Here is a 17686-nt window from a genome sequence, read left to right as displayed (position 1 = left end):
CAGGCCTCCCTGGCCACCTCTGTGTCTCTTGAGGCCGAGAAAGCCTTTCCTCCTCCTCCCCATATGCTGCTGACGGGAGATGAGAGTGTCTGGGGGAGGGAGGCTTAGAAGGGAGGCCCCATTGACTTTTAGGCTCACAGGATGAAGGGGAGGTCGCCAGGTGGGGAAGGGCATTCCAGGCGGGGGAACAGCCTGTGCAACGGCCTGGAGGCAGAAACTGGTTTGTGCGTTCAAGGAGCCCAGCAGGCAGAACGGAGCTGGCTTTCCCACGCTGGGGGTCAGCGTGATGCTGGTCTCTAAGACAGCCACGGGTCCACTTGTGGGAAGCACGTGTTCTGTGTCTGCATGGGCCGAGAGCTGAACAGATACCAGTCGGATTCTCTTTTGAGGGCAGAAGGCATGAGGCAGGACTCGCAGTTTGGTGACAGTGGGCATGTGGGCAAGGGAAACAGTTTCTGCCGGGTTCTGAGGGGAACACAGGAGCCCGGGGCAGAGGAGCGGGAGGGCTGGCAGAGGCAGGGGGAGCCGGGCGAGGGGCAGCCTGGCGTGACCACAGGATGCCCGGTCTTCCAGCGCCCCGTCCTCCTTGGCCCCAGCCATAGGGGGTTTCTGTCCTTGTAAATGAAGAGGGTTGACTGAGCTGAGAACTCATAATTCTGCTCTTCTGTCCACAATGTGAACTTTTCTTGTTTTCACCTTTCTGAAATTTATCTTAGAATTTGTGGCACTGAAAGGACAGGGGTGTCCTCTGCTCCCCCCTCTCGTGGTGCAGTTTAGGTCTTCCTCAGGCGGCTCTGAGACCCCGGGTTCACTGGGGGTACTGGTGAGCCCCTCCCATGCGAAGGAAGGGAGGTGGCAGGGCCGGGCAGAGGTGCTGAGCTGTGACGCAGTCTCAACAGAGGCCTCAGCCAGCCCCGTGGACTCAGCCCTGCCCTCTGTAATCCCACGTGGACTGCTCCTAAAGTGTGGGCTACCCTGAAGGCACCCCTCTCTCTCAGGCTGAGGGCGGTTTCTGGAAAGGGCTGGAGGCCGAGTCTGAGGCTGAGCTGGGAAGTAGAAAGTGGCTTCAGTTCAGCAGGGGCGCTGGGGGTGCATCTCAGCGGCCCCTGGGGCTCCCCCAAGAGCTACTGTTAACTGTCTTCCAAACAAGGACTTTGTGGAACAAAGCAGACATTGTGGTGTCCATAATAACATTGATAATAGCCATTTGTGGCCAGAAACTGAGCTAAGTGCCTTTATTGGCACTTAGCCTGATGCCATTCTCAGGACAGTCCCATCTGGAAGAGTGGCAGGTCAGGTGACACGGTCCCACCTGCGTCACCCTCATGCCTGGGGCCTGGCATTCTTACTGTGGAGGACTGGAAGCTCCAAGTGGCTTTACGGACTCTCTGGTGGCAAGGGCTGCCCTGGCTGGCCAGACAGACACACCCCCCAGGGAGAGGGACGCTTTGCCCACCTGACTGAGGCCAAGGCCTCCTCTGGGCATGTTCTGCACATGGGGGAATGGGGACCGGATGTCCTTTGGGATTGGGGGTGAGAGAGCTCAGAGGAATGTGCTAGAAAATACTGTCCCTGCATTTTACCTTTTTTCTTTGGGGCAGCTATTAATTCCTTGAGGAAACTGTGTTCTGTGGCCGAGGCAGGAAGGGCAGCTTTAAAGCCGATTCTCACAAATGTAAATACCATGAATTAAGGGTGGTGTGTACTCCTACATCAGAAAAGGGGAAACTTAGGGATCCACAGTCTAGAACTCAAAGAGGATCCTGCAAAAATTTCAGCCCCCATCCCCGCAGCCTCCTCGGAAGGCATGGATGGGTTTTTGGTTGCTTTTCCCTCACACTGTCTTAACACAGGCAGGGGCCGTGGGCGGCCGGCCCTCCGTGAGTCTCGCCTCACAGGGCAGCCTTGGTCAGTCGTCCGCTGCAGATGCTGCCCACTCACCGAGCACCTAAGCATCACCCAGTTCCCAGCTGTTAAATATTCCCAGGTGTTTCCAGTTGTTCATTAAATAATGCTGAAATGAGCATCTTTGGACATAAGAGGTTTTCCGTAATGTTTATGTCCTGGGCACAGATGCCCAGAAGTATCATCAGGTCAGGGCACAGTCGTTTGTGAGGCTCTGAAGGGCTCTGCAGCCTCTCATGGTGATGGTCCCCCGGCTGTGGCCCTGAGGGCCATTCATGTCCACACACCCTCCCCAGCATTTAACGGGATAGATCATTGAAATATACACAGGCCCCAAATCATCTTTCTCTTTTACCTCTGCTTGTAAATTTTATTTTATTTATTTTTTGAGACAGGGTCTCACTCTGTTGCCCGGGCTGCAGTGCAGTGGTGTCATCACAGCTCATTGCAGCCCTGACTTTCTAGGCTCAAGCAATCCTCCCACCTCAGTCTCCCGAGTAGCTGGGACCACAGGTGTGCACCACCATGCCTGGCTCATTTTTTTTTTTTTTCAAGTTTTTTTGTAAGACAGAGTCTCACCATGTTGCCCAGGCTGGTCTTGAACTCCTGGACTAAAGCAATCCTCCTGGTTTGGCCTCCCAAAGCGCTGGGATTATAGGCGTGAGCCACCGCGCCCGGCTACTTGTAATTTTAAAAACTACAGACAGGGCTTGTTAGTTTTCTGTATGTTTATCGCACAGTTGTGTCTCATCTTTTGGGATCTGTCCATGGTTTTTAAAACATTTCTACGAGCTGTGCACAGATTGTCAACACTGGCCCTGGCTGTCTTGCTTCCTGGTTGGTGTGGTAAGTTCCATTCATCGAGACTGGGGTTATTAAATCGCCTTAGAAGTTTTCACATTTCTACTTAGTCACATTTATCAACGTTCTTCTTTTGTGATTTCTTATTTCTGTTGCTGCTTTTTAACTTTTCATTATGGAAAATCTCGAACATACCCAGAAGGAGACAGAATCCTGTGATAAAGTCAACCGCCCTCCCCACCTCCACCAGCCTCAGGGCACCCACTCCCACCAGTGTCATGTCAACCTGGGAAGCTTTACCTTTGAGTCATGTCGACGCCAGGCCCCACACATGAGCCCTCACCGAAGGTAGTGGTAAGACCGCCCCTGTCACCATACGGGCCCTGCGTTGGGCCTGTCACTAGCCTCATCTCCAGGTGTAGTGATTCTGGAGGGTGCTCTCTGCTAGAAAAAAATATATCTCAATTTAATCACTCCATTAACCTTGATTTTAAACTTTTTCATGAAAGCTGTCTGGGTGGGATAGTGGAAGCCAACAGGCTCATGAGGACATTCTCACTCAAACGGGTCGCAGGTGTAGCGGCTCAAAGCTGTCTACAAAGTCGACTTCTACGTGTGCTTTAAAGAGAATCAAATGGGCCCCACATTTTCCTTGGAAATACACTTTTCATGGCAAAAGAATGCCCTTGGCCTTGTTCCTTTTCAAAATCAGTGTGCCGGGCTGTTTGGATGTGAGGAGTTCGTTAGCACCAAATCAGATGTTCCGTCTTCATGATCATTGCTGGAAAGGGGGGAGCCACCCTCCAGTACCAGGAGAGCTTACACTTTGCACGAAGACTCATCTTCCTAAAACAGACGATATAACAAACCTGTTTTCCTGTCGCAGCTTTTTTGATTTGCACGGTTCTTGGAACTACTGGAACAAACTTCCTAGTATCATGGGAGCCTCCTCCACCTGCCCACCAAACTTGGCTTTGACTAAAACTCGGTTTTGTGATGGTAAGACAGAGAGGAAGTCTAGATTTAGAATGAATTTCCTGGTAACTGGTTTGTGAATAGAATATGGTTTGCATCTGTGCCCTACCAAATCTCATGTTGAATTGTCATCTCCAGGGTTGGAGCTGGGACCTGGTGGGAGGTGACCAGATCGCAGGGGCGGAGCTCCATGAATGGCTTAGCTCCGCCCCCTCGGTACTGTGGAGTGAATGAGTGAGCTCTCATGGACCTGGTTGTTTAAAAGTGTGTGGCCCCTTCCCCCTGTCTTGCTCCTGCTCCAGTTGTGGAAGACATACCTGCTTCCCCTTCCGCCATGACTGGACATTTCCTGAGGCTTCCCCAAAGGCTGAACAGATGCCAGCCTCATGCTTCCTATACAGCCTGGGGAACATGAGCCAATTAAACCGCTTTTCTTTATCAATTGCTGAGTCTCAGGTATTTCTTTATAGCAGTGTGAGAACGGACTCGTACGGAATATCTGTCATTTCTTCTTGCCTTTCTAACGAGGCATGAGGGCCTCTGGGTTTGGCTGGCTGAAGCTCTCCGGTTTCGTGCGGCACACCTGGTGCCTCCTGCCACGTTGCTGCCAGCTGGGACCAAGTCAGAGAGGTGCCGCCTAGAGAGCTGCCCACTGTGGCGCTTCATCCGTTCCCTCTTCAGCAGCCCTTCCCACCTGGAGCTTGCAGGAGAATCCGCGATGTTCATCCTTGAGATTATTTTTTATTTCTGCTGTATGCACCTGGCCTAACATCTCTTGGAAATGTCTTTTTGTATTTCTAGTGATTGCTCGAACAGCATCTCATCAGCTTCGTGGCTGTGCACACAGCCATTACTTGTAGAACTGTCCTGGTACCTTTTATCCTTAGTCCCCCAGTAATTCACTAGCCAGACAGCACAGTGCCAGTTCCTGTTCTGATACCGTTTGATGACTTCCTTCTGGTCATGATACTCACCTTGGACCTGTGTGTACCACCTTCGTCTCTGGAGAAGACTCGCACGATTGATTCTAGGAAAGAAGAGAGCCTCCGATTGGCCGGAATGTGGTTGTAAGGGCTGGCCACCTTCGCTGGTATCATTAGTTGGTTGTGCCCACCTGGAGAGTCCAGGTGGCACCATCCCTGACCTTCTGCCTTCCCACTGGCACAGATGTCTTTTGGGTAGAGTGTGGACCTCATAGGAAGGCCCTGGGGTTGTGGGGTACTGGGTGCAGTGGCTCCTCGTGTGTTGGTGAGGTTTGCAGCTGTTCTTGGTTCTGTGGCAGAGACTCTGGTGTCTCAGTACCCACCCTCCCTTTCTTCTCTAACAATAGAGCTGCCGTTTCCACCTGGACACATGGGTACCTGTGGAGGACTGCACAGCCCGGCCTTGCTTGCAGCTGCTGTGGCCATGAGCCCCAGGGGCTCTTAGGCAGAAATGCTGTGTGCAGCATCTGGGGAGAACCCTTAAGGAGCCATTCTGAGTTCTGGTGCCAGGTGAGAAGGCCCGAGAAGCAGCTAGGCAGGGGGTGGACTGTGGTCTCCCCAGCAGGAGTAGGAAGAGGGAGGCGGTGGCAGAGGCTACCAAGAGCCCCTGGGAGGCTGAGAGCCGCAGCTCCAGCCTGGCCTCCTGCGTCTTTAGGGAGGTGGATTTGTCAAGGTGGCGAGGAGCCCATATTTCTGTACAACACTTTTGGAGCTTGATCTGTGTCTACGTACTTGGGCATATGGTTGTCTCCGCTTGAACCCTCGCCCCAGGCCCTGCGAATATCTGTGGTGGGCTCGGTAGATGTGTGTCACCCACGCAGACATTAGCTTTGCCATCCTCTGTCATTTTGTCATATATTTAACTGCCCATTACTGGGAGTTGTTTACTTTCCAAAGTGGCTTTATTAATAACTTCAACATTATAACACATTAGTCTGAGGCCCCAAGTACCCATTAGGGATTCAGTGTGACTTCAAAGAGCAACTGAATCCAGACTGAAATTAAGAGTATGTCAGGGACATACAACTCCCTAAAACTGCACCCAAAAAGTTTAAGTGGAACCACTTCCTGGGTCCTCCTACGCTGCATTATGACCTGCGCTTCCTGAGAATCTGATGTAAAAGACAATATGTGTTGAAATTATAGCACAATTTAGTTGCAAACCTGAGTTTCCATTTTTTGTACACTCAGATATCAGACAAAAACTTTTAAGCAGCATAAGAAACTGAGAACATGGCAGCATTTTAGTTTTTGTGCATAAATCCCAAGACTTGCATGAATTACAATGCCACACTTCTTTTTTCCCACATTTTCATATGAATTTATTTTCCATCACTATCAGAGAAATAAAATGTTATTGCATTTGAAATCAAATCAACAAAACAGTTAAATTGGCCAGGGAGTTCCTTTTAAATAGAAATTTTAAGTGCATTTAAAAATAAAACTTCAAGTCTCATATATTATTCAAGTCTCATATATATAGTATAAGTATATATATATTAAAGTCTCATATATATAGTACCATATAATATTACCATCCTTGGCTGGGTGCAGTGGTTCATGCCTATAAACCCAGCACTTTGGGGGGCCAAGATGGGCAGATCACCTGAGGTAAGGAGTTTGAGACCAGCCTTGCCAACATGGTGGAATACCGTCTCTACTAAAAATACAAAAAAGCCGGGCATGGTGGCAGGCGCCTGTAATCCCAGCTACTTGCGAGGCTGAGGCAGGAGCATCACTTGAACCTAGGAGGTAGAGGTCGCAGTGAGCCGAGACTGTGCCATTGCACTCCAGCCTGGGCGACAGGGTGAAACTCTGTCTAAAATAATAATAATAATAATAATAATAATAATAATACCATCCATAAATTATTGACTAAAAGATCTCGAATCAATGGGGTCCTGAGTGGAAACCCTTTTCAATTTGTAATTGTAACCTTTACGTGTTTACTTCTTTCTAAACAAAGGTGTTGGGCCTAGAGACTTGACATAACAGTTGCTTGCTTGTTGTGAATGTGAATGCATTTAAGTATCTCATTTGTGAAAATGGAATGGCAAGAAAGCATCACCGCCTTCAAACCCCCAATGAAATAATGGGCCCAGTGGCCACGTCAAAGAAGGGTGGGCCCCACCTCTGAGGGGCTTCTGCTAGGGGTGTGAGCCTGAATTGGCCAGTGCTCTAGCCCCCCCTGCCTCCTATACTTGTCAGGGGAAAGGGCTAGGGCACAGTGGATGTACAAATGCATAAATGGCTGGATTTCTTCTGCAAATACATTGCAAGAAAACAAAACAAAACAAAACCACAGTAACAACAACAACGACGAAAAAAAACCCAAGACAATCTGAAACAATGGGGAAATCTCAACATGGGCTGAATATGATCATGATATGAAACTGCCTACTTTGGCAGCGTGATAAGATACTGTGTTGTCTAAGAAAAGAGTCTTTATCTTTGAGAGAAATCTACTGAGATATTTACAGATGAAATGATAAGATGTCTGGGATTTGCTGCTGCCTCCTAACAATCCTGTTTCGGGTGAGGAGGGGGTAGACTAAACACATTTGGAAGTGTTTACAGCTGTTGAGGCAGGTTGATGAACACACAGGGCCTCAACTAGTCCCCTACTTCTGTATGTGTCTGACTTTTTCAGAGACAGAGAGAGGAGAATCTAAAGACCAGAAGATACTATAAATTTATGATGGATAAAGGATTAGCATCCCAAAATAGATAAAGCTTTCTAGTTCACAGCCCCAGTAATGAAACCAATGGGTGGAGAAGACAACCCTGGAACCCTTCATTCCACCTGTTTACTGGGGAGCGATGATGTCTTCATCTCTTGGGCTAGAGGAGTAGACCAGTTTCCAACTCTCTACTCTAGCATGTGAGACGGACGAACCCAGGGAAGCGCAGTGGGATCTGAGTCTGAGGGTCCTTGGGCCTTGAGCAGAGAAAGCCTCACCCATGAGTGTGGGCTGGCCTCCTGGACTGGTTTCTATGCCCACGGAGATGAGGCTATTTAAAAGACTGGCTGTGTCTCCTGGTGCGTCCTCCACTTGCTCCTAGATCACGTGCCGTGGGGGACGCCGATGGCCAGGCCTCGAGGTGGCCCTGTGGAGACGCCCATCAGGCAGGGAAGGTGGCCACCCACAGCCACAGGGATGTGCCTGGAGGCCAACCCCCAGCCTGGTCCCCCTGCAGCTGGGCCCCCAGAGGAACCCTGGCTGAGCATTTGACTAGACCCCCAGGGAAGATGAGACAGGGACCCTGCTGAGATGTACCCGGACTCGGACCTTCAGAAACTCCAAGGTAATAAATGTCTGCTATTTGAAGCTGTTAAATTTCGAGGGAATCTATTGCAAGCAATAGATAACTAATATACTATAACCAGTAAACATGCCAATTGAATCAGTAACAATAACAAAATCACTCCAGCCTCAGTGGCTTCAGGCTCCAAGTACCTCTTCTTATACTGGGGCCGACTGAGCCCCACTTGCCGCACGGCTGTGCCTGGGGACCAGCAGGGCCCTCTGTTCCAGAGGCCTCTTTCGGGGGCTCAGGGGCAACCTGGGTGCCTGGGCTGGGTTTCTGGGAAGCAGACTGGGTGGGCTTCGGTGTGCGAGGTGGTTAAGGTGTCCTTGGATTGGCAGCTGTGACAGGGGAGGAGGGAAGGCAATCAGCCTAGGGAGGGGCTCAGGTACCTTCCGGGAAGCCAGCAGGTCTTGAGTTGTCTTAAGTTGGGCCAAGATGGCCTGGTGCTTACACTGCTCTGCACCCAACTGATTAGTCACTGGATGCGGGAGCCTGGGAAGGGGCGCTGCCGAGGGTCAGGAGCTGTGGCTGGTGTTTGGACTCCAGTCTCAGAAGTGTGTTTGCCCGGCTGTGGGCAGGTGGCTAGGCGTGGGTCCTGGACCTCTCTCTTTGGCCTTGTTCTCTCCAAGATTATTTCCAGCTCACCATGGCTTGGTAAGTGTTTTGGGGGAGAAGATAATGTAAAGATTTAAATTACTGGACATTTAAAACGAAGACACTCCTATGGGACCTGATTATATAGGCAGAGGGGGTTGGGTCTGCCGCTGGTCTGGGCCTAGGGGCCGTCCCCATGGGGTCCAGTGATTCCCAGGCAACCATCTGGATGGGACCCAGGGCACTGGCCATTCGGCCCACAGGGTCCCAGACATGCGAGAGCCAATGAGGAAGAGAGTGCACGGGCAGAAACCAGAGCTGGGAGGGCAAGTAACGCAGTCTTTATTTACACCACAAGAGTAACACATTGCGTGATGTGGTACAGAATACTGGACTCCAGTGAAGTGGAAAGAAGTTGACCGTCAGAAGAGGATATCATTGGTCAGTGAAAATCCACCCACACAAAACAAGACAAGAATGAGAAAACCAAACACAAAACCTCCAACTCCACTGAGCAAAAGAAAGAACCGTTGGGCACGTCCAGACAATCCAAGAGAAACGGATTAAATTACAGAGGCGAATGGTGGCCACGGCCAGTGCGGAGCTCACGCCGGGCGCGAACAGGCATCAAGTAGGTTACAGTGTCGTTACAACTTGGTTTTCTACCACATTCCGTAAGAAGCTCTTGGGTGAGTAAGGTTCAAGCCCCCTTTATAGATAGATAGATAGATAGATAGATAGATTATATATGTTTGTCATTCTCATCAATTGGAAAATAGCGCCTCCACTATGGAGCACACACAGCAAAAAAACCAAACAAACAAAAACTGTTCGCTTTCTTTTTCTTTCAATAGGAGACTTTTAATCAATGCCAGAGACAAAGTGAGGCCGAGCTAAGAACAAGCTCAGCTTCGTTACAATGAAGAAATGGTTTCCTTTCGATGCAAAGTATAATTTTAAACCACAGTGCTCGCACAGTTCACGACTGCTTAAAGTGAAATCTTAGCCATAAATCACCTAAAAGTAATTAAAAAGTCAACACAGCTGTGCGGAAAAGGGGACTCTTTCGAGTCCGCCCAGTTCTCAATCAGAATAAACCGTCACAAGGCCAGTGAGGGCGGGCGGTGCTCGCCTGGCCCGTGGAAGGAGATAAAAGGAGACAAACAAAACAAAACAGAACAAAATTCCTCCAAATCAACTCAAGAGAGAGACAGGCAGTTCACTCTGAATTCTGAGTAGTTTCCCTAAAACACTGTTTCCACATAAATACAATAAACTCTATTATTGGTATGTCACAAGTGCTAGATAAACTTTTTTCTTAATATGACAAATGTTTAAGTAGTCCTTTTTATTTTTCTTACAATAAAAAGTACAATTTCTTAAGAATAAGTTCAATAAGACGCAAACTTCCCCCCCCCTCTCCTTCAAGGTTTTGTTTTACAGAAAAATTTCCATCTTTTGTATCTGCAAATGTCATGAGAGGGGAACAAAAAGGCATTTTTCTTCTTCCCCAAAGCTGCCGAGTTTGGCGTGCAAAATCTGTATACAATATAAAGACATGCCGGTCGTACAGTCCATGCAACCTCCAGGTGTAGGAAACTTAAAAAAATATATTCATATATATTTATATCTATATATTTATATATGTATCAATGCCCATAAAACATGTGGGCCCAAAGTCTACAAAAAGAAGAATGGAATGAGCACATGGCTGTGACCAGTAAAGAAGGAATGTTCTGATCAAAAAGAAAAACAACAAAGTCCATTGCTAGTGCTGCAAAAATCAAACTCGCTTTGTGTCAGACCATTACGAAATGGTCCTTCCCCTTGCAAACAGATTTTCAAAAGAAGTAAAGAAAAACTGAAACACCTTGACAAAGTGGCCCTCCAGAACCGAAGCCCTGGGACGCTGGGGAGGGGCGGCCAGTCCCAGCGGGCCACGGCCTCCGGGACAGCCGCCTGCTGGTGGGGCGTGGGCACGTGGGCACGCTGCAGCACGGCAGGAAGCCGCGAGGGCAGGGCAGACGCCAAGAGGCCCAGTGGCGTCATTGGGGTTTCCCTCAAAGGGATATAAAGTGCTCGCTTGCTGACTCCCAGCCAGTGCCCCCAAGGCCTTTGCAAAGGAAGAAAAAGGCTAAAGGTCCAAGGACCCACAGGGAGAGCACACGAAATAACCCTCCCTGGTGGGGTCCTGCCCGCAGATGCCGAGGCAGATCCTCTGCCATCTGCCCAGACACTTGCTGTGGAGAAGGGCCAAGTGCGTCTTCAAAGAAAAGGCTACACAGTAATGCTCTCAGCACATTTGTGAAGCTGGAGTGAGCTGACAGATGAAACATGCCTCCCCCTGCCAGGTCTTTGCACAGAGGATGTCTCCATTTGAATGAGATTAGAATTTAGTCTCCCCATTGATAACCTAGCCACTAAGCAGTCCATGTTATCCCATCATCTGCTTAAAACAAAAAAGTGAGATGATGCATTCCTCCCCATAAGCCATGGCGGGGTAAGAGGGCAGGTGGTAGGATCCCCAGAGGGCTGTGCAGAGAATGAGGCCAAGGAGGCCAGAAGAGCCGGCTAGCTGGGCCCTACCACTGCTCTATGCCATGAATGGGGAATGGACCAGCTCCTCTTGCCAATCTGGGCTTCAGAGCAAAGAGTGGCCACTAGGGAGGGGAAAGTCAAACAAGTCCCAAGACCGTTCTGCCTGCTCTCAAACCACTGTCTCAGAGCTGTCAGCAGCCCAATGACCAAGTGAATTCAAGAATCTGCACTCATTTGGTCAAAAGTTTGAGTTAATTTCAGAAGCTACCCTGTAAACTTTACCAAACTCCGAAACTCGGCTCTGGGTCCCTCCTGAGCACGGTGTGTCTGAACTTCTGCCCACAAGTCTGAACCCGATACGCTTTGGAATGAAACTGGTGGCTTCATGTGCTGGAAAATAAGTTACCAGTAAAACGTGACTGTCAGTTACTGTAAGAGAAAAAGAGTAAAGACTGGCTGTCCTGGTCAGGAAATCATACCCTCCCTGCAGGTTCACCAGGCAACAAGGGTCCCTGGGCTCCTTGCAGCCACAGGCTCCAAAATCCAGGGCTGGCCATGTGGCTGCAGTGGAAAAACCCAAACGGGTAAAGAGCCCCACGTGTGCCCCATGCATTGCTGACATGCTTAAAAGGTCTTTGGAAAACTGAAGTTAGAATTCTATCCTGACGATGTGGTCAGAAAAGTTTAAACATGAGTTTCATTAATGCTGACTGCCCCCGGCATCTGGCAAGCCTCCCAGGGTGGCCGGGCATCCTAAGTGACCCTCCCTGCCCCTGCCACAGAGGGGAAAAATACACCACCCCTCGTAATACTACTAGTGTTGAAGGTTAAAAAGAGCCCCGGGCTTCTTTATACAGCTCCTAGGACAGACTAGGAAAGACACAATCGTTGGTGTCACTCCAAAAAGACCTACGGTCCCTCCTCTCACTTTCTGAAAATAAACTCTGACGGCAACAATTCCATATGCTGCAGAAAACTCATTGTACAAAAATAAAAACAAAAATAATTAAAAACCTTTGAAAGTTAAAAAAATGTACAAGCAAGAATTCAGAAAGGAAAAAGATTTAGACATTATTACCATTCAGAAAATCGCTAAATGGTGAGAAAAAATGTAAAATTCATAAAACAATGCTTATTCAGGATCTTTTTGTGAAAAATTCATACAAAAATCAACAGCAAATTTATATTCTTTGCTATAAAAACTCATTAGGTACATATGTGCATGAAGGCTTGGAGACGGGAGGGGTTCTGTTAGAAAATAATTAAAATGAAAGTACAAACTTGTAGGGTAGTTGCCCAGTGGCGAATGTGTTGGCGATCTGAAATCAAGCCAATCTGGAGCTTGAAAATACATGAATTTCAATCAGGATCCCTTTCCATAAGCACCTTGAGAGCCATCCATTCGCAGGGACCTCGGCAATCTGCATTCACTTTATATATATATATACTTTTTCTATAAATGCATTATAAATATTTTATCAAGATTTCATAAGAATCAAGTTTCTTAGCTTGGAATACATTGGAATATATATTATACATATATATATTTATTTATACCTAAAATTTAAGCAATACTTCATGCTACTTGCTTTTAATAAAAAGCATTCCGATCGTAACACTGCAAGTGTGCCTACCACATGCTTCACGACCAGATGGAGATGTTCAATCGTTATGTGACGTGTGAGAAGAGAACACTTTGGATTCGTTTAAAATTTGTTGGACTTCAAAACCTCCAACGGGATTTGCCACTTTTTTGGAACTACCTCCATTTTTCTTAAACAGCGATAAAGCAAAACAGGGACCGCCGGGCTGCAGCCCCTGGCCCCGGAGATGACGGCTGGTGCCCGTGCTTGGGGCGTCAGGCCAGCTCGCGGTGCCAGCACTGCCAGACTTGGCTGGCCACAGGAAACTGTCCCACCAATTCCTGCTGTTTGTTTTTTCTTAAGGCATTGTTCCTCAGACTTCAGAAAACCCAGCCACAAAAATCCACCAGAGCAATAAAAAAAAGGCACAAACTCGCATCTTCCGATGGCTTTGAGAAACTCAAGCCAGCTCCCCCAGGCTCACATTCCTGTTTCTGTCCAGTTTTGTTTTCTTTAAAGGTCACTCCATCCCCCACCCGGGTGCAGACCCCCCACCGCACACCGCTATGGTTCACAGAGGCAGGCCACAGCCGTAGAAAACGTCCTCTTTAAAAAAAAATAAGCTACAAGATGAGTCGAGTGGTTTACACAGAGACTGTGGAGTTGTGGGTAATAATCAAACTTTAAGCACCAGTTTTAATCAAGTTTGTTTTGTATTATTAGATCTTTGATATTCGTTTTCTGTGCCTCGTGTCAACTGAATTCGGCAGCTCGGCCGCCTGTTGCCACAGGCTTCTTTCCTCCACGGCGCCCCTCGCGGGACCCACCAGAGTGTGCTTGGCTTGCGCGTGTCCGTGTGTCTGCGCGTCGCCGGCGTCTGTCCCGTGTTCCCTGTGAGGCTGCCACACCCAGGTGTGCATGTGCGTCTTGAGACCTGTGGGCCTGGGTGGCAGAAAGGCTTCCCGTGGCTGTTGTACGCCGGGTGTCCCTGGATGCTCCAAGAGAGCCCCACGGTGGGACGCAGGCGTGACACGGGAAAGTTTCTTGGCTGAGCTTCAAGACAGACAGACAGACAAGAGAACAGCAGCTGCGAGGGAGTGCTACAGGGGCGGCTCCTCTTCCATGGGCTCCTCGTCTGGTCTGTGGATCCCGCAAGAGAAAGAGACGGGGCGTGGGGCAGGTGGACCACAGAGAGGAGAGAACAGAATGTGGGTTAAAGGCTGTGCGCTGCCCCACCCGCCAGCCTACCCAGGCCCGGGGGCACCGGGTCCATCTGTTCAGTATCTAACGCTCCTCATGCGTCTCTAAGGGGCTTTGGCACTAGAAGGAGGGGGCCCCGCTGGCCTGTCTCTAGTCTGTTTGGCATGGCACATGCCATAAATGTTCTGACCCTGAACAGAGTGTCCCTGGACACAGTGGGGCTGGGTGAGCCTGCAGGTGGGCAGCAGGGCAGGTGGCCGGCAGGGCAGGTGCTCACCTCTTTTCGGCGGGCTTCACGCCCACGGACAGCGAGGCCATGGCGGTGACCGTCTCGGCTTCTTCGTTCTCGCAGGTCTGAGCCTCGATCAGAGAACGCCCTGCCGTGGAGGTTGCACGCTGCAGGCAGCGCCAGTACTTGCCTGGGGTGGGGTGAGGAAGGTCGCTCAGTGACTACACCTTAGCAGGATGCACGGCGGCCCGGGAGGGTCCTGCGGGACCCTGAGCCTCAAACGAGATTGATCCCTTATGATTTTAAAAGCACCCGTCTTTGAAGAGACGCGAAGCAGAGGACTGCATGGCTACAAGCTCGCGAAGACCGAGAATCTCTGGAAATGTTTCCCCACCGTGAGTGGCTCGCGTCCCTCCAGGAGCAGCTAGGACTGCAGACAGAGGCTCCTGTGGGCCTGGCTTTCCACGCTCCTTTCTGCCCTGGGAGCTCAGGAGTGGGGGCTGCCAGCCTGCTGGGTTGAGCCTTCCTATCTCTGGGAGAAGATGAGCTGGTGGATTGTTGCTGGGGCTGAGGGATCTTCTGCCTGGGCCCTCACAGAGGCTGGGGGTGGAGGGGTCCTGCATCAGGTTCAAGCGGGTATATGTGGAGGGCTGGGCCTGGCCCAGGGTCAGCTTCAGGGCTCTAAGGCCAGGACTCCCCCACACAGGGAAATGGGAGAGTCAAGCTCTGGACTACACCTGCTTGTGTAGACAGTCAATCATCTGGGTCATCTCAAAGGCAAGACAAGCTGGGCTTGCAACAATGACAGGGTGTGGGAGGTGCCTCTGAGACAGGCTGCATGCCACGCCCTTGCACCCAGGACCCACTCCTTGAGGGTCGGTGCCAGAACGCGGAGGGCCTACATCCTGCCTCTTTGCAGGGCCAAAGGTTTGATCTAAGGACGTGGGCTTCTCTGGTCCAGGGAAGAGGCCGGAGTCCCCAGGGTACAGGTTCATAGCCATGGCTCCCACTGCTAGCTGGGGACTTAGAGCAAATGACTTCACACTGAGACTGTCTGGGCCTTGATTCTCTAGACCTACAAAATGGGCTGATGGAACCATCCCAGTAGGCCGGGGAAAATCCAGTGGGAGTTAAATGTGAGTCTCTACTAGCTCAAGAAATGCAGCTGAAAGCAAGGCCTCCTGCTGCAGGCCTGGGGAAGCAGCTGGCAGTGGGATGGAGAGGAGCTGGGGGTATAGGGGGACAGGGATGTGGGGCAGTGGGGTCCCGCCACCAGGAGCGTGTCCCCTGTGAGCACCCGGCCAGGCAACTTACTGTGGATTTCCATGACTTTCTCCATGGAGCGGACAGCGTTTGCATTGGGTCTTTGCTGTAAAACCTTTTCTGGGAGAGGATCAAGCTGGAAGAAAATACGTAAGAATATAAAGACTGCCAATATAATCCACACGTGCATTAGATGGGGTGTACTGAGACTGCAACTGTTTCCTGAGCACAGAGTCCCTTGTGGGGTGCATTTGCCCATAGAGTAGAAAAAAATAAAAAGTCAAATGTGCTGTGGCATTTATTATATAACTTTTTTGTAAAAGTGGATTTATGTAGGCATTTTTTTAGGGCACTATAAGGTATATTTGTGGGTTCCTACAAGTAGCAGGAAGAAAGACGGCCCCCAGGAATGGGCTGGCACCAGCATGTGAGCTTGGTATCCACCATCGATGCCACAGGGTTACATTAGGGGGAGGGATGCTTACTTCATCACTTTCCTTTTCCTTGTCTTTCATTAATAAATAAAAATGTTTGAATATCCCCTGATCTTGGTTTTCTTTCAGGGCAGTGGAAGGTGGGGTTGGGGGAGATGAAATGGAAGAAGAAGTCAGATCTCTCAGAGGGAATCCTGCACACCAAGTTTTTCCCTAAGTACTGGCAGCAGATAAAAGCAGGGAAGAAGTTTATAGGTAAATGACAGGGCAACAGGGCAAAGCATTTGCAATACAACAATTAAAAATGGTTGACTGGCCAGGCGCAGTGGCTCATGCCTGTAATCCCAGTACTTTGGGAGGCCAAGGCAGGTGGATCACTTGAGGTCAGGAGTTCCATACCAGCCTGGGCAACGTGGTGAAACTCCATCTGTACTAAAAATACAAAACTTAGCCAGGCGTGGTGGTGTGCACCTGTAGTCCCAGCTACTCGGGAGGCTGAGGCATAAGAATCCCTTGAATCTGGGAGGTGGAGGCTGCAGTGAGCCGAGATTGTACCACAGCACTCTTGTCTGGGCAACAGAGTGAGACCCTGTCTCAAAATAAAAATTTAAAAAAAGGTTGATTGAAAAGATTATAAAAATATAAAAATACAACAGTTCAAGAACATTTAAATAACTGGAAAAGCCCACAAAACCAGGGAAAACCTGCTGGGTCTGGAACAAAGCTGGACCTGATCCAGGGGGCCATAGCACCCATGTCCCCAGGTGTCCTGGAGCCAGCCTTGGGCTGTGCAGGCTGGGCCTGGAAAGACCACTGTCAGGAAAGGATGGGTGAACGAGGACAGACACACAACAACTTGTCCCACAGAGGCCATCGGAAGGAGCGTTTGGGTTTTAACTCTGGCTTCTGGGTAGAGGAGAAAAGACAAAGTGGCCCTGAGAATCTGCCTGGCTCTAGACACTGTGAATGGACAGCTACTATCGACAGTGTCAGCTCCGCCAGGCCAGGGCGCCAGGCAGCAACCACTGCAGGGCCTCTTTGGAGGCACACATCCCCACAGCAGGCTTCAAATGAGTGCAGCCGGTTAACTTCCAGGACGCATGAGTTCCCAAACACAAAAACCCCAAACAACACAGAAGCGAGCCAGCACGAGCCTGGGTCGGCAGAGACCAGTGAGGTTCCCAATCCCATTCTCCAATGAAGGGAAGTGGGCTCCTTGGATAACGGCTCGGTCCAAGGCTGGGGCAGGGAAAATACAAGGAGAGCCTGGACCACCTTGTGGAGCTGGGAAATCAGGACATGCCTGAAGGTCAAGGGACGGGTCCATCACAGGACACGCAGGGCCAGTCTGAAAGGTGCCCCAGGGCCAGAGCAGGAACCAGCTGAGCAGCCAAATAAACACCTCGGTACTGAAGCATGACCCAAAGTGTAAGATACCCAGGAGTTCACCGGGATAAGAACAAGTAACTAAATACACAGGGAGCTGAGACAAATCCTTTAGCATTTCAAGTAATGCACGTACCTACTCCCCTCTCCAGGAGATGGAGCTTAAGGCCTCCCCAACTCTGTCCCCGAGTGTGTGCTGCGCTGAGTGTGACTTTCTTCCAGAGAATACATTTGGAAAGGCAGTAAAAGTGTAACCCAATGCTGGAAGGACCCGGCAAACATCACTCTCAGCAAATGATGAAGGTCAGTGAGCCATGCTGGCAGCACATCCGACAGGCAAACGGCATTGTGGTTCTGTGATCTTCCTCCCCAAGGCACAGAACCAGGAGAAAAAACTCAAACACAAACTGAGGGACAGTCTGCAAAATCCCTGGCCAGTGCTCCTTGAAAAGCCATGGAAGACTGAGACAAAAGACATGAAATGAC

The 17686-nt window shown here is 49.9% G+C and overlaps 1 protein-coding gene across 10 annotated transcripts in view; it reads right to left on the bottom strand.

The window, feature by feature from the left end:
* Positions 1-8886: 8886 nt before the first annotated feature.
* HDAC4 (histone deacetylase 4) overlaps positions 8887-17686 on the bottom strand; it is a 357624-nt gene continuing 348824 nt past the window's right edge. For all 10 annotated transcript variants that reach the window (XM_050751475.1, XM_050751477.1, XM_050751476.1 and 7 more), the window contains 3 exons: positions 15432-15516; positions 14166-14307; positions 8887-13828 (listed from right to left, as the gene is read on the bottom strand). In XM_050751475.1, the coding sequence (XP_050607432.1) occupies positions 13789-13828; positions 14166-14307; positions 15432-15516 (267 nt within the window). In that variant the 3' untranslated portion in view covers positions 8887-13788. The remainder of the gene's footprint in view (positions 13829-14165; positions 14308-15431; positions 15517-17686) is intronic.

The sequence above is a fragment of the Macaca thibetana genome, chromosome 12 (assembly GCF_024542745.1).
Source record: "Macaca thibetana thibetana isolate TM-01 chromosome 12, ASM2454274v1, whole genome shotgun sequence".
Taxonomy (NCBI): Eukaryota; Metazoa; Chordata; class Mammalia; order Primates; family Cercopithecidae; genus Macaca; species Macaca thibetana.
Note: the sequence above shows the minus strand (reverse complement) of the source record. Positions and strands in the feature narration are given on the sequence as shown.